This window comes from Nematolebias whitei, chromosome 14 (assembly GCF_014905685.2).
Source record: "Nematolebias whitei isolate Nwh7 chromosome 14, NemWhi1, whole genome shotgun sequence".
NCBI classification, from domain to species: domain Eukaryota; kingdom Metazoa; phylum Chordata; class Actinopteri; order Cyprinodontiformes; family Rivulidae; genus Nematolebias; species Nematolebias whitei.
This window is the reverse complement of record NC_056511.1, coordinates 4,239,969-4,262,068: the sequence shown is the minus strand read 5'-3', so window position 1 is coordinate 4,262,068 and position 22,100 is coordinate 4,239,969. Positions and strand designations below refer to the sequence as shown.

General features: G+C 40.2%; 1 protein-coding gene across 1 annotated transcript in view; it reads left to right on the top strand.

Annotated features, from left to right (window-relative positions):
* Positions 1 to 22,100, top strand: part of zgc:77151 (uncharacterized protein LOC337153 homolog) — a 41,799-nt gene that overhangs the window by 4,834 nt on the left and 14,865 nt on the right. Inside the window, 2 exon segments of the mRNA XM_037688205.1 lie at positions 16,137 to 16,289; positions 19,376 to 19,483. Of these exon segments, the coding sequence (XP_037544133.1) occupies positions 16,137 to 16,289; positions 19,376 to 19,483 (261 nt within the window).

Here is a 22,100-nt window from a genome sequence, read left to right as displayed (position 1 = left end):
GAATTTAAACAGAAATAAGTGAATTTTAAACAGAAATAAGTGAATTTTAAACAGAAATAAGTGTATTTAAACAGAAATAAGTGTATTTAAACAGAAATAACTGAATTTTAAACAGAAATAAGTGAATTTAAACAGAAATAACTGAATTTTAAACAGAAATAAGTGAATTTTAAACAGAAATAAGTGAATTTAAACAGAAATAACTGAATTTTAAACAGAAATAACTGAATTTAAACAGAAATAAGTGAATTTTAAACAGAAATAAGTGAATTTTAAACAGAAATAAGTGTATTTAAACAGAAATAAGTGTATTTAAACAGAAATAACTGAATTTTAAACAGAAATAAGTGAATTTAAACAGAAATAACTGAATTTTAAACAGAAATAACTGAATTTAAACAGAAATAACTGAATTTTAAACAGAAATAACTGAATTTTAAACAGAAATAAGTGAATTTAAACAGAAATAACTGAATTTTAAACAGAAACTAGAGAAATTGCATTTCCTGCAAAAATGCAGTGTGAATGCTTATTGCTGAAGAACTTGCTGAAATCAGCTACATTTCAGCATGTTTTTTAGCTAATTTCAGCTGAAATAGAAAAAGCCAGAAGAAAACAGAACATGTTTTCTGAAATAGGTTTAAATAACTAGAAATTAGCACAATAATTAGGAAATCAGCTAAAAAAAAATAGCAAAAAAACATATAAACAGTAGCCCAAAAGGCAGAAAAAAGCTTAACCTACGAGAAGGAAGTGGGAAGAGCTGAAATGAGCTAAAAAAAAAAAAAGTGGAATTATGTAGCTAAAAAAAAAAGCTAACATTAGCATACAGACAGCTGAAATAGCAGAAAATGCTGAAACTAGCAGAAATGAGCTGAAAGGAACATAACAAGCTGAAATTATCAGAAAGAAGTTAATCGGGCAGAAAGTAGCTGAAATCACCTCTAAAAACTTGAATATATCTGAAACCAGCTGAATTCAATTTATTTATTTATTTAGAGCCGAGTGAAAACAGAAGTCGTCTCAGGGACTGAACAGAAACGTTCTGATATAAAAACAATAATTTATCATTATTTATCTGAGGAGCAGCTTTGAGTTTAACTCTGTCACAGAACTCTCATCTTGAACAAGCATGAAGGCGACAGGGGAAAGGAAAGTAGCTAAAAAAATTCTAAACATGTAGCTGAAAAGGTAGAACAAGTTTAAATTGACATAAGAAAGCCAAAAGAACATGTTTGCCCAGTTAGGCTGAAAGAAGCAGAAATGAGCACAAAAAAGTAGAAATTATCTGAAATTAGCAAAAGAGAAAAAAAAAAACAGCTGAAAAGTAGCTTAAAAAGGGAAGTTGAGAGCACATTTTGGCTGAATTGAGTTGAAAAAAGTTGAAATGAGTGCAAAGAATATGGAATTCGCTGAAAAAGCTTAAATTAGCCTAAAAACAGCTAAATAGTAGCTGAAATAGCAGAAAATGGCCCATGAGCAAGGCCCTTAACCCCCACCATGTGCTCCCTAAACAGGTCTCTCTTGAAAATGAGTTCTCGTGGCTCAATGAGACTACCTGGATAAATAAAGGCTAAATGAAAAAAAAAAGCTGAAACTTGCATGAATAAGCTGAAAGGCGTATCAGGATGCTGCTCAATAATCCAGGTAGGAAAATCTAAAAAAGTTAAGTCTCGTCCTCTGGACATTCAAACAAACAACAAAAAAGTAGAAACGTTTCGTCTCTCATCCAGAGGACTTCCTCAGTCTGAGGAGCTGTTTTCACCTCGGTCTCTTAAACAGCACCTTCTCAGAGTGGATCAACCAGAACCAGCTGCTCACATGCTCAAGAAGGACCATCAGCCTAACAATGGATCATTAGCACCTGATGGCTGTTTACTGTTCACAGGGGGCTGGGGGGGACGGATGGAGACTCATCCTAAGCTGCGCAGTGCGCTGTGGGGGGGGGGGGCAGCAGAGACAGGCGTGCGCTGTTTGCACTGAGTTTTAGAGCAGGGTGTGAGAGGAGAGAGAGACAGAGACATCTCAGCCACATGCTGTCTGAACCAACAGGTTTTTTTGTTTGGATTTTTTTGGCGGGGGTGGGGGGACAGATGCGCATGTGAGCCGTGTGCTGTTTGTACCAACATTTTTGGAGTGGCGGGGATGTGTTCAGCGTGAGGGTTCAACATGAAGGAAGAGGCTGCCTTTAGCTTCTTAGCTAGTGCCCCTGCATTGAGAGCCGCTAGTTTAGCGTTACGTCAGTGCCGACAGGTGGGAGGGGGTGGGGCTCAGTAGTTGGGGCGCTTGGTTCTGTTGACGGGGCGGGGCGCCCCGCTTGTCTAATGGTAGGGGAAACACTGAGTATTGTATGAGGGGGACATTTGGACAGTCTTACATCGGGGAAACTAAACAGCCACTGGCCAAAAGGATGGACCAGCACAGAAGATCAACATCATCAGGCCAGGACTCTGCGGTCTACACTCATCTCCAGGCCAGCGGTCACTCTTTCAGGGATGAAGATGTTCACATCCTGGACAGAGAGGAATGATGGTTTGAGAGAGGAGTAAAGGAGGCCATCTTTGTGAAAAGAAACCGTCCATCATTAAACAGGGGCGGAGCCTCCGGGTTCAACTGTCCCCCTCTTACAATGCTGTGATTGCTAGTATCACTCAGCCCTCTGTGAGTAGTAAACAGCCATCAGGTGCTAATGATCCATTGTTAGGCTGATGGTCCTTCTTGACCATGTGATCAGCTGGTTTTGGTTGTCAGCAGCAAAACTGGTTGATCCACTCTGAGAAGGTGCTATTTAAGAGACTGAGCTGAAAACAGCACCTCAGACTGAGGAAGTCTCTCGGATGAGAGACGAAACGTTTCTACATTTTTTGTTGTTTGTTTTGTGTTTTGAATGTCCAGAGGACCAGATTGAACTTTAGAAGCTGAAAGGAGCATAACAAGCTGAAATCAGCAGAAAGAAGTTAGAAAAAGCACAAAAATGTTGTAGTTAGCAGAAAGAATCAGAAAGAAACAAAACAGATTAAAAAAACAGCTGAAAAAAGTTTGAATTTGCAGAAAGAAGCTGAAGCAGAACAAAATGTGAAAAGAGCAGTAAAAGGCTGTAAAGGGATCTGAAGGATGTGAAATGAGCTCGATTCCTTTTCTATGAGAGAAAAATGTCAGAAAAGGCTAAATATTTCAAAAAGCTAAAGTTGCACCAATACCAGAGGTCACAGCAGATTGTCCTGAAAGAGCCGAACGTTTTGATGATTTGTTGAAGTAAATGAAAACTGCGGGACGAGAAACTCACAGAAGAAAAATGGATCACTTGAATACTGAAACATTCACAGAATAACAATCTTAAACAGAAATAAAATAATTTTAAACTGAATATTTGAACCAAACTGTTGGTTCCATATCTTCGATACATTCTGATCTTTAAAATAATTAGTTGATTGGATTATCTTAAATTTACCAGAAAACACCAATTTTATGTTGAATTTTATATTTTCAGCTCAACTTACATTTCTCGTTTTCTTTTTCTGCAGCAAGAAGTTAAAACTTGTTTTATTTGCAAACTCTTCGCCTGTAAAGTAGAAAGTTCAGACTTTTCGTTGAGTTCGGTCAAATGTTTTCAGGTTTACTGTCGTCTGTACTCCTCACGACGTCCCGCAGTGCAGTGACGGTATTTTCTGCCTCTTCTGCACCGTGACATGAAATAAAAAGAAAAACCAACAGAAGCCGAACCGTTCAGAGACAGCAGCCGACACAAGCTAAACATGGTGACACATTTTGAACAAAGCTTCGAGACCGTGTGAATAAAAAGCTAAAAACTACAATTTCATATTCTTGAAGGAATGCCTGTCGCCCGCCATCCTTCATGCCAGAGTTTTAACTTGATTAATGAAAGTTCGTGTTGTGAGTGACTCTCGGCTAAAGGTGCACGATAAATCTGACAATTTCCTTAATTTTTGGAAATCGGCCGATACTTGCACGAGAAACCGATTTTACCTTTTCTTTTTTTTTTTTGTGACCTTATAACTCCTGACAGTGTCGCTTATAAAACAAAATCAGAATCAGCAGCTCAGACTCTTTAGAAATCGGCGATCGGCCAGAAAACGGCAATCGGAGCAGCCCTACTCTCGGCTACTACCACGTGAAATTTTAGCTCGTCATCCGTAAACCGACTGACTTTTAGCCTTTTTTGTGTTTTTCTGATTATCTGTGGCTCCATCATGAACTCTTTTAATCTTAAGATGCAATGTTTCCCCTCCCATCTTTCAAGGAGGGCACCCCACCCTGTCAACAGAACCAAGCTCCCCTCCTACCAAACCCCACCCCCACGCAGCTCCGCTCAGACTCCAAACCGCAACAAGTGCACGCAACACAAACTGCCGACGCTAACGTAGCGCTCAGCTAACAGCCCCCCCCCCCCCCACACACACACACACTGAGCTGTATTCAGTTGTAGACGACCAGAACATGATCACGTCACTACAACACACCTGCGATGCGTGACGTTCACCTAACAGACAGAAACATTATCGCCCACCGCTGAAGGGCGAGGGCAAGAACGCTGCTCTTCACATCGCTTTAACATTTATACTGGTCAGCTCTGAAAAGTTTATTGAATTTAAACGTTTTAATATTTGTTCAGATTAAACGCCCTGCTTCAAACATTTATAACGTCACAAAGTTAAAGTCGTGAAAATTGGCTCCAACTTTGACTAAAACATCTTCAAATTGAAAAGAAAATGTAAGTTGTTCTGGTAGTAATCCTCCGCAGCCCAAGGCTAAATACTGAGGATGTTTTTGTCAGTGTGCACGTGTGTGTGTGCACGTGTGTGTGCTTTAGCAAAATACCTGATGAACTATTGAATTTATTTTACTGAGAGTTTTATAAAGTACTTGTTGAATGTGCAACTACACGTGGAAATAAAGATGGCCACCACAGCTAACCAGTATAAGGCAAAAAGAGCTAAAGTTCAGTTGATTTTAGCTGCTGAGCTAACACCTGGTGTGGTAGTTGCTGAGAGTCATCCCCAACAAACACTTACCCATAAGGTTTGACCCAAACAACTTTCATTTCAGAATCAGAGAATCAGAATTCCTTTATTGTCATTAAGAGCCACTCATTTTTCCAGTGCAACAACATGTTTAAGAAAAAAAACACTAAAAATATAAAATCTCACGTGAACTTTGCCTTTTTTAAGACGGCCGATCAATATCAAAGACATGTGCATTTAAAAACAAGAAAAGTTACAACCAAATTATAAATCAAAGAAAAAATATCTGAAACATAAAAAAATGAAACAAAGACGCAACAAAATTATGCGTTTTTAAAATTAAATTTAAAAAATGCTTTTTGGCTCCTTGCCAAATATATAATGCCTAATTTTGACTATTTAATCCTTTATATTTGTTATTTTATCACTTTTTTACATTTTGTTATTCAACAAATCTGTATTTTGGGCCATTTCACAGTAAATATTGAATGATTTTAAATATTTTACGGTGTTTATGAAGGCGGTAAGGACGCCTCCTGCTCTAATGTCTGTGTGTGGCGTTTAAATGTGTTGTCAGCCCGTCGCTGTAATCGTGCTGTAAAGTTTCCACTGGGGCTCTGCGTTTAATTTAATCTCCTGCGGTTTCATAATTTCAGTTTCTGCAGCTCAGTACAGTCAGTTTGACCTTGTTTGCTTCACTGATATTATTCCTCCTGCAGTCGCGCTGTAAGAATAGTTTGTGTGGGGATTCAGCGAGTTTCAGGCTTTGAGTGGACGTGATTCAGATCATTTCATTCTGCTGCCTCTTCTCTGGACAAGATGTTCTGCTGTGACATTTATTCCTTATCTCTTCTAAAGTTTTGATCCTGGGCCTGCTGCAGCTGGTCTGCAGAGCTGCAACAGTGGGGGGTGGGGGGTCAATAATGACATGGGGGTGGGAAAATTAAAACATATTTAACATAAAAGCAACGTCCGCGAGCTGGAGGGCAACAATCAGGCTGAGTTCAGGCGGCGCTGCAGCTACAGGACGAACAGGAAGGACTGGTTGTTGTTGAGGAACACACACACACACACACACACACACACACACTCTGCATATTTCTGGGGTGGAAATAAATATACATTTTGTTTAGTAAATGCACGGGGCCCGTCCTCAGCTCAGACACAGGGTCTTTTATTTCATCTGGGGGAACGTGACCGCGGCCTGATTCGACTCCTCGCTTCATTTATTAAAAAACAAAACGTTAAAGTTAAAACCGCCCAACCCTTCGGCTGCTCTCTGGATATAAGAGGAGCTGAACATCAGCCGAAGACGTCCCAAAACGAACCTGCCGTCGTTCAGCAAAGATCATTTAAAATTAGCGACGCGGCGGGGAGTCGGCCCGCGATCGACCCGTATTCAACCCGATCGGCTAAAATCGACGTTCAGCCTTAACGTGCAAGAATCAGATTATTTCTCCTCGTCTTTGAACGCAGCGCAGACGAGATGTTTCATTGAACCAACGTCTAATATTAATTTGTTCTTGTCTTTAAATGTTACTTTGAACCAAGCTGCTAAATGTTTTATTAGACAACTTGTGTAGAAAATCTATAAAATGGTGTAATTTAAAACTGTTAAACAAAATGTCTGAGTTTTATTAGAACAAATCCCTCTGTCTGATAATCTGGACTGCAGGAGATTATTTGTAGTGACAGAAAGAGAGAGGTCAGTAACCTGGTGACTTTTTCTTTCTTTCTTTTTTAATAAATCATATTTTTAAACATTTTATTGTAAACAAATCAAATTTTCAGAATAAGATAAGTCTGATACAACACTGAGGCTGACGGTCACTTTTCAGATAATCCAGAGAAATGTTAACATTTAATATTTTAAATATTTCAAACTGCTTCATTAAACACCCGCCGTCTGTTTACAGCCAGAAGATCAAATGTATTTCTCTAATATCAGAATATTCTCTTCCTATATTCATAGAAACTTGCTCCATCTTACCTTGTGCAGGTAAAATTGTTTGTTGAGCAGCGTGGAAGCTTCCTCCCGCTCAGCGTTCTTCTTGATCGTGGAAGCTTCCTCCCGCTCAGCGTTCTTCTTGATCACCTTAAAGCTCCTCGCCTCTGAACCCGCACACTAAACTGCAGCACCATCAGCAGTGCCACTCAACTGCAGTTCATTTCTTTCAGTCGGAAAACTAAAGTATATTTTGTGCTGAGAGCGGCACAGTGGAACAGTGTTAGAGCTGTCGTCTCGCACCAAGAAGGTAGCAGGTTCAAAACCCACCTAGGGCCTTTCTGTGGGGGGTTTACATGTTCTCCCATTGAACCTGTGGGTTTCACCAGGTTAGGTTAGCTGGTAACTCCTATTGTCCATCAACTATATTTACCTGCTTCTACCTTTTCGGGTCACGGGGGTCTCTGGTGCCCGTGTCCAGCCATCACTGTGCGAGAGGCGGGAGACACCCTGGACGGGTCTCCAGTCCATCACAGGGACACATGGAGACAAACGAGACAAACAACCATTCAGTCTCACACCTAGGGACAATTTAGAGTCACCCATCAGTCTAACATGCATGTTTTTGGTCTGTGGGAGGAAACTGGAGGAGAAAACCCACGCAGCACGGAGAGAACATGCAAACTCCACCCAGAAAGACCCGTACTGGGATTTGAGCTGGCGACCTTCTCTCAGAGAGGCGGCAGCTCTACTAACTGTGCCACCGTGCTGCCCTTATGCAAATGTTAAATTATTAAACTTGTTACATTCTGCAAACACGAGTGAAACAAACAAAAAAAGACATTAAAGTAGAAGAAAATCGCACCGTTATTTTTAGTTTCTGACATTTTCTAATTCTAGTTTTTCACTCATTAGCTTTTTATCTGAGTTTATAATCCTAAATTCACTGGTTGGTGTGAAGAAAGTAACAGGGGAAGATCACAAAACAGATTAAATCATGTCATCTGGACAGATTATTTTTGGTAGGAAGGTTTCGTGTTTCATCTGAAAGACTTCATCAGTCTGAGGCCTGCCAACCAGTCTGTCCCATAAATAGCACCTTATTGTTTCAAACCAACTTCCTCCTGTGGAGTTTCTATAAACTGGTTTCTAACATGCCAAAAGGACCATCTGTCCAAATCAGTCGTTCATCATTCATAACAATCAAATGTTTTGGGTCTGATGGCCAACATGCGTGTTAGATGTTGGTTTCTGGGAATTCAACAGGAGGTCGGCTTGAAACGTCCATAAGGTGTTGTTAATGGGACATCAGACCTCGATAATCCAGGTAAAGACATCCAGCGTTCAGTCAGGTCATCTGGACACTTCCTTGATTTATGGGACAGATGTGGAAGACAAAACGTTTCTCCATTAAAGAAACTGTCCAGAAAACCTGGTTTAATCCGTTTTGTGATTTATCCACCTGGATGGTTGAGCTGACGAACCTTCAGCAGGGAGGAGTTTATTCTTCTGCTTCCAAATGGTCCAATATTTAAATCTGGATGGGAATTATTTTAAGAAAACCAGAGCAAATTTCTCCTGATGAAGGAGCTTAATGTGAATTTTGTTGTCTTTCTGATTTTAAGCTCCTAAAACAAACTTATTTATTTAGTTTAGATTTTAATTGTTTTAATTTTGGTGTTTTAAAGAGTTTTCTAAAAGCAGGTTTGTTTGGACATAGATGTGTCTCAAACATTATTTCTTGTTGGTGTTGAGAGATTTTTTTTATTCCCCGGTTAATTTCGTTTTAAATTAAGTTTAAATTTGTTTTTGTGACGGGAATGGATTATTTATCCGTTCTGAGCTGATACAGTTTTAAAATTGCAGCCAGTATTGACAGTTTTTTCAATCGTTTCTCTTTATTGTCAGTAAAATATTCAGACGTTCACTTTTAAAGCAGTTACCGTATCGCCCATCTCCACGTCCCTCCTATGACTCGTGAATATCTTCACCAGCGGTGGTTAAAAACTGCTGATTCATGCTTTATAGGTGAAACTGAAGACATTTTTCTCCTGTTTTTGTTCTATTTTAATAATTTCATTAAACTTATTCAACCAAAGCCTAAAAATTTTAATTTATTAAGTCAAGAAAGAAATATCAGTCATTTAAAACCGTAATCTTTATTGAATTGGTCTCCAAATGTTTGTATTTTCCTTAAACTAAAAACCAACCTTTACCCACAATGACCTTTATAGAGATTACATGTAATCTATAAGAATAACGGTTAATCTTCCTCAGATACTGTCGCTTTAAATTGACGCGTGAAGTTCTTTGAACTGTGTTAAATTAAACCGGAAGCACAACGGGATCAGAACATTAAAGCTTGAATGTTGGAAGAAATGGACAAGAACTAACGGATGGAGCAGAAAATACTTTGGTGTGAAAGTTGTTTTTATAATTTGATTAGCTGTAACGTCTGCTGATCGTTTGTTGTTGGATGGTGGGAAATTATAAAAACTGTTGATGACGGCGTGCAGATAAATAAATTCATCTTGAAACAACAAAAAGAGAGAAATGACTTCATTCGCTGTGAAAACTCAGAGAATGAAACTAAATGAAAAACGAGCTGAAGCTGTTGAAGCTAAAAGAAGCAGAGCACCAGCTACAGGCTAGTGTAGCTAAAGGGCTAGCTTAAACGAGACAAAGGTTAGCTCAAGCTGAAAGTAGCAGAACAGCAGCTGAAGCTAAATGAGATGAAAACAGAGCCAGGAGCTGAAGCGATCTTTATGGTTTTATGTGGAAAATATACATGACGTTCAATATTTAGTGTAAAAGCTAAAAGGGAAAGCACCTGACTCCTGAATGAGCCGAACGTTTTAATAAACGAGCTGTTAAAATGTAAAGGCACAAAGTGTGCAGAAGTAGAAACAGTCGGGGCTCGGATCACAAGGGCTGCGTTACGTCAGATCGGGTTTCTCTCCGGTAAAATGTTAGTTTCATATTTCTGCTCGTTCTTTGCCTTGAGGCGGGACGTTGAGGTTTATTAAAGTTTTCACGTTCAGTTTTATTATTTTTATCGGCTTTTAGCTGCACATGAAGCTCAGAGAGCAGCCGGGGCTGCCTGATGTCGTCGGTACGAGTCGGCAGCGACAAACGAGAGCGATGCCACAGCGTGTTGCATCATGGGAAACGGGCTTCATTGTGTCAGTTGCCATAAAGATATGAGTTCTGTTTGGTTCAAAACAGACACGAAAAAGAACAAACGGTCCAGTTGAACAGAAACGTTTAATTTTAAATTAAAATTCAACGAAATTTACTACAAAATAAATCTGGGTAGTCCAGATTAAGAAGCTGCAGTGCTCAGTGGAACCACATTCATTTTATCAGCCGCTGCTGAAAGGCCGTCTGTGTGTGTCTGTTAGCAAAATATCTCATGAGCTACTGGTCAGATTTGATTGAACCGGAGGAAAAATAGTTAAAAGTGAACGTCTACAATTGATTACATTTTGGAATGATTTGACTCGAGATGGCCTCCACAGCTAACAAACCTTTACCAACACAAGAAGACTAACTCGGTCAGTTGTACACGAAGTGGGCTGGTAGTTGGGGGTGCAAATCTCCGTCTGGTGATTTAAATTCTGATTTTTGTGTCACGGTTCGATTCAGAAACGATTTTTTTGAAGGATGTTGACGCTTAACGCTGATTCAGTTCCGATCGTCTCGATGAGTTCTGCTCTTTTATTTAAATAAACATCTGAGAAAGTTGGTTTAGTTGTGCAGCCGTCAACAGAGGAAAGAAAACTGGGTCCTGGTTCTGGTTTCAACAATCCTCTGGGAAGGACAAAGCCGCAGTTGTTCAGCTCGTCGCAACATTTAAGCCAGTTTCCTTTTTTAAGACAAAGATCTTGAAACAATGGGGACGAACGCTCCGAGTCGTGCCTCCAACGTCATTCAGGCTCGTTTAACACGAATTAAACTTCTGCAAGTTAAATGTTGGACTCGTCGCAGAGACTCCATCAGATTATTGATCATCTTTCACATTTTGAACAAAAAATAATTTCTGCCCGAGTTTAAAGCCACGTGTTAAAACTGGTTTCCAGCAGCTGAGAGAAAAATCAGCTGAATTCTGAGTCCCAGCAGAACCCAGCCCTGATTTTATTTACAGCGGGACCAAAGAAAAACAAGAGCCCAAACGTGCTTCTGTTTTTATGATCCTTGAGTTTAAGAGATTTGTTTTAATCTTCAGACCTGTGTGAAAACGTAAATCTGAGCTTTCCTTCTGGACGACTTCACAGCAACATCACGATCAAACAACGACCAGCATGTTGTTTTCAGCTGCTCACATGTAACTGAACGAATGGATTAATATCTACATATATATATGTATATATGCCAAAGTTTTAAACAGGAAAATAAACTCAACATCCGATTCATTCATGAGATATTTTGCTAACAACCAAATGAAGATAAATACAGGCTGTTGCATGACGGCCCACAGTTCTTTACCGCAGCTGCATTTAACAAACAAATAAATTATTTGCTAAATCGCAAAAATCTTTCTACAAAGAATAAATGTTTTTTATATTAAATAGTTAAATAATTTGCAGTTTTTATAAAAATGCTTAAAGTTTATAAACATAATTGAATAGTTGTTGCTAATTGACCCGCAGTCGGCTGAGTGAAGCTGTGGATCCAAAATGGCTGCTTCTACTTCTAAAACAAAAATAAAATGTTGTTTCACATCTGTATCGTCCAGATTTGGTCCTGAGACGTGCACGTCTCCGGTGTTTGGACATTTCTCAGGCGTCTTTCTGTTTGTCCTCTCGCTGACACACTTTGATAGAAAAGAGTGAAATCAAAGCTGCAGGTGCGTTTGATTTATTGTTCGTCACGGGTCAGAGCCGTTTCTGCCTGACAGGAATTAAACAAAGCTTCGATACTTATTAAATATTAAGTCGTTCCTCGTCGTGGAGCGAAAAGGGGATTTGGAAAATCTGTTCGTCCACGAACGTCGTCGGTGCGATGACCTGAAGCGTAAGTGAGACACCAACTTCCATGTTGGTGTGTGGCTGCATCTAGGCATCAAAAAGGTTCCTTTCAAAAGGGGGTTGCTATTTTAAAATCCAAGATGGCCGCCTCCATATATTTATGTAAACTGACCATCATTCCAGGAAACTGCTTTCTAGTTTTTATGTTGCTTAAAGTCGAGTTTCATCAAATGATGGAGTCCGAACAAGGCCGTCATTGATCTCGCACCAGAAACATTTAGGTTTACTTCATTCTTTGTTCAGTTCCAGTCCAGAAAAACACTCAACTGGAAAACTACCAACATTTACTAATCAAATCCTTCAGCGACGTCGTCGTATTAACATTAAACGCTGTTAACGCACTCGTTATTAACGTTTAAAACAACATCAGAATCCTTCAGTCTTCAAATTCAAAGCATTTCTTGAAGGAATGCATGTCACCCGCTGTTTTAAAAAAAAATTATGTCTGAGTTTTAGACTAAAATCTGTGAATTAATACTTGATTTAAAAAAAGGCTAAATTAAAGCCTTTTTGGTGTAATCTTTAAAATAACGCACTCGATCTCCTGCTAAATGTCAAGAACAAGTCGAGGACGACGGCTACTACCGCACACGATCTTAGCTCGATCGAACATTCACTGACTTGTAGCCCTTTTATTGTTTGATAATATTGATTAGCTGTGGCTGCCATCTTGAACTGTATAGACTCCAAAAGTTAATCAGTTGTAGATTTCCTTCCAGTGATTACTTTTTTAAAGGAATCCCTCCCCTGGTTCATTAGATATTTTGCTAACAGACACAGGCAAAAACGTTTTTTTTTTTTTCTTTACCAGCAGCGAGTGATAGATGTTCACACTTATAAAGGGAATAAAATAAGTGAAATTATCACATTTTGGAGCTGAACTTTTAAATTTAAAATAATTTGTGTATAAATAAATGTTCTGTCCATCAGGAAACGACAAACGGTTCGATTTAAGAATCTTTCCCTGAAGTTCCCTCATTAAGTTACTGATTTAATGTTTTATAACACGTTTTTAACATTCATAAGACTCGGATGATTAAGTTTGGGTAACAACAATTTAGCCCCAAACATTTATGTGTCAGATTTTTCTGCACAGTCGAGCTGCTAGCAGCTTGTTTTACGTAACTCCAATCTGTTTGATAACATTTGTTACTTCAAAATAAAAGCAGTGTTCGTACGTTCTGATTAAAACTTTATTTTTAAAGACAGAGGAATTTTCCACAGGCTGCTGCGTCTAACCCAAGCGATAAGAAGGTGAACCCAAAGAGGAACAACTTCAAACGTCGGCAGAACTATTGATCAGAATCTCTTTCTAAAATTACAAGAAAACGTTTGTTTGGAGGTGAAATACAAAAAAATGAGGTCCCCGAGGAACACGGTCCAGCACCTTCTCCAAGTCCACAAAACATGTAGAAACTCCCATGACCCCTCGAGGACTCTAGTGAGGGTAAAGAGCTGGTCCAGTGTTCCACAGCCAGGACGGAAGCCACATTGTTCCTCCTGGATCTGAGTGTTTTCCCAACCATTGTACAAAGAGGGCGCCCCGCCCGGTCAACAGAACCGAGCGCCCTGCCTACTCACCGAATTCTCCCCCGTCGACAACTGCGGGCACTGACGTAGCACTAAGCTAGCGGCGCACAGTGCCGACGCGCTAGCTAAAAAGCTACGGAGGTCGTTCACACTGAGCCGTTTCCTTCACCGCCCCCCTTCCACCGACACAGCGCACAACACAGACGTGTCTCCGTCTCCGTCCATAAAAAACGAGACGACCTCTGTAAAAATGTGAATAAGTCTGACGTGGAGAGGTCGGTGCGTCACGGGGAGGACTCTCGGCTGCTACAACAAAATATTTAAAGTATCTGTAAAACTGAGTTGGAGCTCTTTTTGTGTTGGCTGTCGGCCTGATCACTAGCAGACCACTGGAATCCTTCTTAATTCAACCAGTCATCTGAAAATACTTTGAACATTGACCAGTTTTTAGTAAAACAACAAGGTTTAAGTTGAGTTTAGGTTTTGGCTGTGGTGGCTTCAGGAAGGACATCCAGCTTAAAAACAGTCGCCAAGTCTTTGTGCGAGTTAGTTCGCTGTGGCGACCCCTGACGAAGGAGCAGCCGAAAGAAGAAAAATGCCGTTTGTTACGATAGCTTGCCTGTGGCAGCCATCTTGAATTGATCCCAGAAGTTGGGCTGTAGGTGCGTTCAGCGATCACTTCCTGAAACTCTTATTTGGTTCAGTGTTCTTTATTGTCATTTGCATCACGTGGTACATGAGGTGGAACAAAATTGTGTACTCGGTCCCAGTTACACACAAAAATAGCAAAACTATAACGTATAAAAAGAAACGGTATACAAAGACCTAAGACGTACACTGAACTCTAATGATGTAATATAATAGGGTGTGTTAAACAGCAGCCTGAGCGCGAGCCTGGAGTGAACTCGAGGACCCGTCGTGAGGCTCGAGAGAGATTTTGCTCACAATAAAAACAAGATGAAGGCCCGGTGGTCCTAACTAATGTGCAAACAAAAGTCATGTTTTATTTATGGAGGGAAACCAAAGACTCCAAGTCAAAGAATAGTTTAAAATCACTCATTGGGATTTAATCGTTACTAATATCAGGATTTGTAGGTTGTGTGGCACCAAACAAAATGCTCTGTTTAAGCTCTTCGTCCAAACTGACGTTCCTGGACATCCTCATTTAACAGAACCCTCCTTCAAAAGGCTGAAATGTCCCTTTAAACCTTCTGAAGGTAAAAATGAAACTGCAGGAGCGTTTGACAGGAAACAGCTCTCTGATCTAAAGTCGTCGTCAGAAATGTTTAAATGGACACGAAGCTGGAGGCGCTGAATGATTAACTCCTCCTCAGGATTTTGTGGCGTTCCTGAAAAGATGCGGCCTTCACAGCGAGCTGAAGGCAGAAAAATACAAGGACTTTATTTACAGTTTCTGTGTGGATGAACTTTCTCTGCTGCCTTTTCTTCAGCCCAAGTCCTCAGAATGAGTCTGGAAAACCCCACACGGGACGCTCAGTCCTGCAGGTTTCTACACGCCCTCCCGTTCACTGTCGAGGCTTTCTCCTGATAAAACGCTGCTTCTGTTGTTCTCAGCTGGATGGAAGTTAATTTTTAACATTTTCCCTGAGACTTGTGTAATATATTACAATACTGTGCCCATTCGAGAACGTTCAGCCTCATTGCGGCTGCAATATTAAATTCATGTTAGAAAAGATCAAATGCCTTCACGTTTTAATGTCGCTGCTTCCATCACGCTCCTTTTCTAACCTCTGAAACATAATAATAATCATCTAAACATGTTTTATCCTGCAGGACTGGGTTTTAGATTAATACTCGTAATCAAATTCAAATATTAATGAAATCTTTAACTATAGAGTGAGAGCGAGTGCTCCAGATTACACCAACCAACTCCTGAATCTCTGCCTTTAAAGCTGCAGTTTGTAAAATCTGTTGTTTTTTTATTTCCTTTATTATAAAATCCATTGAGATTATTAATCTCTTTTCCAAGGATGTCTTGGGCAATGTGCAAACAAGCCATTACAACTACAGCAACAGTCTTGATAACAGTAGCATTAAAATATTTACAACAAAACATTTGATAATAAGACACAAAATAAAATGCAAGTTTAAAAACCATGTGACTGAAACCTCAAGACAGTTTTTGTTTTAAAACCAGATAAAGGAATAAAAGACTCGACTTAAGCTGCAGATCATTCCAAGACCATGGGCCGAAATAATTCAAAAATAATTCATAAAATATTTATGAATTTATTTATTTGTAAATAAAATGTAAATTTATTTCAAACTGTGGATCCAGAGCCATCGTTACATTCTGCTGAAAGTAAGAGGGAAAATAAACGTATTTATAATAAAAAACAAACATTTAAAATCTTTCAGTTTTTTCTTTTTTGCCCTTTTTTTAATTTAAATTATTATTTGAAGTCTTTCCTTTCTGCTGTGTTGTAAGTGTCCTACAAATGTCTTGTCTATTTTGAGTACTTCCAGGTCATTAAAACTTTAAGTCACTAATTGATGATATCATGAAAACTCGCTCGTCTCAGCAACAGAATCATTTTTGTTGCCACAGAATCAAAGAAACGACCCGTTGCTCTCCGGTTCCCCGAGACATCTTCGTACCTTTGAACCTATTCCTGTGCTCCTCTTCCTCAGTGGGTCGGTGCTCCCTCCTGCCAGCGAGGCAGCTACGCCTTCTACAAGTCGGTGAGCAGCAGAACCCGGCCGGACGGGCCGGTCCAGGTGTGGAAGCTCGGGGAGTTCTACTTCATCCGATGTGGGCCGGAGGATCCCGTGTGCATCGCTGAGGTGAGAGTTGTGCAGGTGTCCTCGACCCAGAGAGGACTTTATTTACACGGAGTCGCTTCAAGCCAGAGATTCATGAGCCAAACGTTGGTGAGACGGCTGAGAGCTCGACCATTACACTCCGCTGAGTCCATCCCTTCTCACCGTGAAGCAATCCAGGTTCAAACTCTGCTCTGAGAGGCAGCGGGAGATATGCATTCCTTCAACAAATGCCGGGCCTTTATTGTCCCACAGAGCGAACGGGGGACTTCACCCTCCGTCCCTCCATCCGTCTTGTGAGCACGATAAAAACTAAGTGAAGTACCGACTTCCATTTTGGTGTGTGGCAGCATCTAGGAGTATGAAAGGTCACCATCGAACATTGGGTTGCCACGTCAAAATCCAAGATGGCCACCGGTCATTTGAAGCTTTATAGTTTTTATTTTAATTTAAAATATAATTTCCTTAAATGATTTTTCATTTAAGCTTTAATTAGACAGGTTAATCCTAATCCTGGTTAAAATTAAGGCTGGCCGCTCATATCATCGCAGTCCCTGTGTCCCACATCTTTAACCAGTCCATAAACCAAAACTCCATCCCAGACACTTGAAAACAGCCTTTGTTCTTCCTTTGCTGAAGGGAGGAGACCCCACCTCACTGAACAACTATGGACCAATCTCTAAACTCTGCATTTTAGCCAAGGTTCTAGAAAAACTGATAAACTCTCAAATCAAAAATGACCTGGACTCATTTAACATCTTACCTCCACATCAATCTGGTTTCAGGAAACAACACAGCACAACCACTGCTTCACTGAAGGTTCTTAATGATGTTGTTGAAGCACTGGATGCTAAGGATTATTGTGCTGCACTTTTCTTAGACCTGTCTAAAGATTCTGACTCTGTGGATCAGAACATCTTGTGTCATAAACTCTCAGAAATCTGTTTCTCAGAACACACCATTGGTTGGTTCTCTATCTTTCAGACCGGAGGCAATGTGTTCAACATAATGGTACTTCCTCCAGTTATTTAACAGTCAAATGGTGCACCACAAGGCTCAGTCTTAGGACACACCGTTTTTACAATCTAAATAGGTAATGTAGGTCAGAGCATCCCTGATGCATCCATACATTTCTATGCTGATGACACAGTTGTTTATTGTCGAGCTAAAACAGTTGCTAAGGCTTTCCAGCTTTTACAATCCACCTTTAACATCATCCAGACTGATTTGTTCCGCCTCAAACTTGTCCTAAATGCCGATAAAACCAAAGGGATGCTTTTTTCAAACAGGAAGTCGGTCCCAGCAGTTTTTCCTCTGTTTTTATCCTCAAATGGTGTCCCCATTGAGTTTGTTGATTCCTATAAATATTTGGGTATCTTGGTCGACTCACATCTTTCTTTTAAGCTCCATGTGGAAAACTTGATAAAGAAACTGAAAGTTAAACTGGGTTTCTTTTTCAGAAGCAGATCCTGTCTAACCCTGAATGTTAGGAAACACCTTGTATCTGTGACTGTCCTTCCCTCCATTGATTACGGTGACATTATTTACATGAACGCTCCTACAAGAACCCTGCAGATGTTGGATGCTGCAGATGTTGGATGCTGCAGATGTTGGATGCTGTCTATCATGGTGCACTAAGATTCATAACTGGCTGTGATTATCGTACCCACCACTGCACCCAGTATTCACTGGTTAACTGGTCATCATTAACTTCACACAGACTCTCTCACTGGTACATTTTCATCTTTAAATCACTTCTTGGTCTGCTGCCTTCATACATCTCCTCCTACATGTCTCTGTGTGAGTGCAGCTACAGCGTGCGCTCTCAGGACATCATTACCTGCAGTGTTCCTTCAGTGAGGACTGAACTAGACAAAAGGACCTTCTCCTACTCCGCTCCTGTTTCCTGGAATATCTTGTAAAAACATCTGAAGCTCTCGACCTTGACCTCTCTTTAAGAATCTGTTGGACTCCTGGCAGGGTCCAATGCAGACATGTTCCTGTTTTTAGTTTTCTACATTCACCTTAGAATCCAGCTGTTTTTGCTACTTTTTTGCATCTTATTTAAGAAATAAAATCTGTATGCCTCTTTTATGACTGTCCATTGTTGTCATCACTCTTTAAGAAATCAGGTCTCTCTTGTAAACGAGTCCTCGAGGCTCAGTGGGATTAACTAGTCTAAATAAAGTTGAATTAAAAAATCCCACTGAGCCTCAGGGACTCATTTACAAGAGAGACCTGAATTCTTTAACAAAGAGTGATGACAACAGTGAGTAACAACGACAACAATACACAGTCACAAAAGAGGCATACAAATTTAAATTTCTTTTTTCTTTTTTAGATTTAGGCGCCCCGTGCCACCATTCCAGTTGTTGGATAAAACGGCTCCCTCCCCAGGACGGTCGATCTGCGTTGCCTTGGACACAAAATTAAATAAATAAATAAACTTCTGTTCTCTACCATGTACCTCCTCCCACCTGATTATGTTGCTTTAAAAACATTTAGGTTTACTTGTGCTCCCTGTTCAGTTCCAGTCCAGACAAAGACTCATCGGTGCACCGCTTGTCTTAAATAAACTTGTTGCTGTTGAAAAATGTGAAATTTAAAGGAGTGAAATTAGTTTTTGTTGTTTCTGATCATCGATTATAAAATGAACACTCGGGCGACTCTTGACCCATTTGGGCTCGGAGGTTCTGCCTCTCTGACCCGTGTCCGATGCACCTCAAGACCACGATCCGGTCCGTTAAAGAAACGCCAGCAGCAGAAAACGACGAGCTGAATCGGTACGAGGAGGGTTATGAAGATTTTCACATCGACGACGTTTCTTTCCCCCAGGATGTTTCTGTGAAGCGCTGCAGCGACACGAGGAGAAAGTTCAGACGCGCTGCTTCTCTTGGAGCAGCTTTTAATATTTAAATAACATTTGAATAGATTGTAAAGATCTGTTTAACCTCCAACAGTCGCCTCAAGAGTCTCAGCCCGTTTCCTCACATAGAACTCGCTCCGGACGGTTTAAAACCAGAAACCCTGAGCGTGGTGTTTGACCTTTGACCTCAGATCCAGATTAAGTCTTCATCTGTGGAGCTGCTCTCACCTGTTTCCTCCTGCAGGTGACCTTACTATGGGAGGATCAAGCACGGCGCCACCTGCTGGCCAGCGCCAGGCTCTACTTCCTGCCGGAGGACACGCCGAAGGGCCGGACCAGAGAACACGGAGAGGTGGGACCCACAAAACCCCAAATCCTTCTTTCCTGGGTTCTTGTTGTTTTTCTGCTGCGTTTGTCTAAATTAAGCATCAACGTTCCTCCTGACTTGATTTGTTTATGAAAACTGCACAATCTTTTTTTTACAGCGGGTTCGTTTTTATTTGGAGATTAATTTTAGGTTGAAAACTTCTGGAGTTTATTGTGAGCAGTTTAAACCTTTTAAAAGTCCTGAAAGATGTTTGAAGCTGCAGTTTCTTAGATTTAACAAGTCTTCAGGTTTAATGACACCAGGGTCCCTACGAGTCTCCAGGTGCAGAGAATTATTTTTACATTTACTTTTTGTGCTTTTTAGTTTTAAACACGTGGAGAAAGAAAATGGAGGAAACATTTTGAAGTGATTTGTGAGATATTTTGCTAACAGATGACCACTCACCTTTCATGGCGGCAGTCTTTAGTGTAAATTTACAGGAGTTGTTCGTCCTTTAAGGTTTACAAAGATGTGAAAACACAAAGGAACTCTGGAATCAAGTTAATCTGACTTCTTTCATGACGATGCCTTTATTTCCTCTTTTAATCTGAGAGTGAAGCTGAATTATAATCTGTAAATATTTAAACACGTTTTATTAAAACCTGACTTCAGGAGCAGATTTATTTTAACAACTGAAGCTCTTTTATCTCTTTTTTTATATATATTTGTTGCAAACTACAACATTAAATTAAATTTTCTACACTTTAAATCTTATTTATTAAATAAGATTCGACTTTTCACAACAAAACATTGGATTTATGATTAAAAACAAAATGTTTGAAAGTATCAGAATGTTCCTTTTATCAACACGTATGAACGTTTATATAAAGATGCACATTTTCAAACGTTAAACTCTGCTGCGGTGTAATTCCTGCTGAGTGAACGCCGCCTTAATTTAGTCCGAGCCGCTCTGCGTCGTCTAATAACATCCTCGTGTGGAACTCCAGGAATCGAACACGTTGACCTGCGGGCAGCAGTTCCTCCTGCTGAGGAGCGTCAGCCGACGCCGTTTTGTTTAGTGGCCGAACATCGGCTCTTCTAATCGGCCTCATTAAAGGCGTCTGCGGGTTGTTTCCAACTGTTATCAGGCAGTTACCAGAGCTTTAAAGAAGCTGCAGCCCAAATGTAAATCTCGTGACTCGACAGAAACCGGATGTTCCACGTCTTCCTGGCTCCTCGTCAGATTTTTATTTTCTCTGTTTTTATAGAAATCTCTCCTCCGGTTAATTTTTTAATCTTTAAAAAAACATTCTGCTTATCTCAGCACCTTATCACCTGCAGCATGGACGGAAAGGTTTCAGTTGTCTGTGTTAGTAAAATATCCCATGAGGTACTGGGCAGATTTAAACTAAATGTTTAGGAGGTGATCTTTGGATGGACTCTACCCCTATTCAAGATTGTTTTAATTAAACCTTTATTTTATCAGGAAGAAATCCATTGAGGTTATTAATCTCTTTTACAAGGATGTCCTGGACAATAAAAAAATAAAACAGCATCACAGTCTTAAACAGTAACGGTAGTATTAAAATATTTACAACAAAACGGGTGAGTTGGTCTCTGCAGCCATAAAAAACATAACGTCTGCAACTCTGTGCATTTCAGAGAAGCTGAACCAATCACTGGTTTGGTTTTCCTTTCGATTCGAGTTGTTTTTTCTGCAACATTCAGGTATTTAGTATGAAGTCAGTTTCTGTTTCTTTTCCTGCTGCTCATTTGAAATGAGTCAAAACAATCAGATATTTAAGTGTTTTAAACCTTAAATTAACTTCATAAATCTTCCATTTTTAGGCTCCTGTGACATGTTTTCTCTGAAACTGTTGTGGTGAAAACACTTTTTCACCTCATGGTGTTTGTAGGATTAATAGTGGTTTTAGTTTTTATTAGCTGGACTGCTGGCCGAGCAGGCTGATGCAGAAACTGGTTCTGGTCTTTGTTTTGTGCGTCTCCTCCCGGTTCTGTTTCACCTCCGGTCCAACGAGGCGGCGCCGCAGACCTCAGTCCTGTCACGATCCAGACCGCTCCTTCTCCTGCAGCGATTAAACAGCTTTTATATCCATGACCCCCTTCATGATGTGCTTGGACACAGCGCTCTGTGAACAGCCAGCCTCCTTACCTATGAACTTTTGTGGCGTACCCATCCCATGGAGGGTTCAGTAATGGTCTTCTGGACAGTTGTTGTGTCTGCTGTCGTCCCCATATTGAACCGAACTGAAGCAATTTAATGGCACCTGGGGAAACCTGTGCAGGTGCTTTGAGTTTAGTAGACGATCAGTGTCACACTCAGTTTAAAACTTTCATGTCCTGCAACATTTGGGCTGATTTCTTCACAGTATTCTAATGTTTTGAAATCCTGTTTTCGTGGGTTTCATGAGCTGGAAGCCCAAATTATGTAAAAATAAACAAATAAATACTTGAAATAATTTAAATTGTGGGCCCGGAATCTATCTTCTATTAAAGATCAACTTTTTGAATGGAATTATGGAAGGTGAACAACTTTTCCAAGATATTCTAATTTTTTTGAAAAGGGTCTGTATGCGTGTGTGTGTGTGTGTGTGTGTGTGTGTGTGTGTGTGTGTGTGTGTGTGTGTGTGTGTGTGTGTGT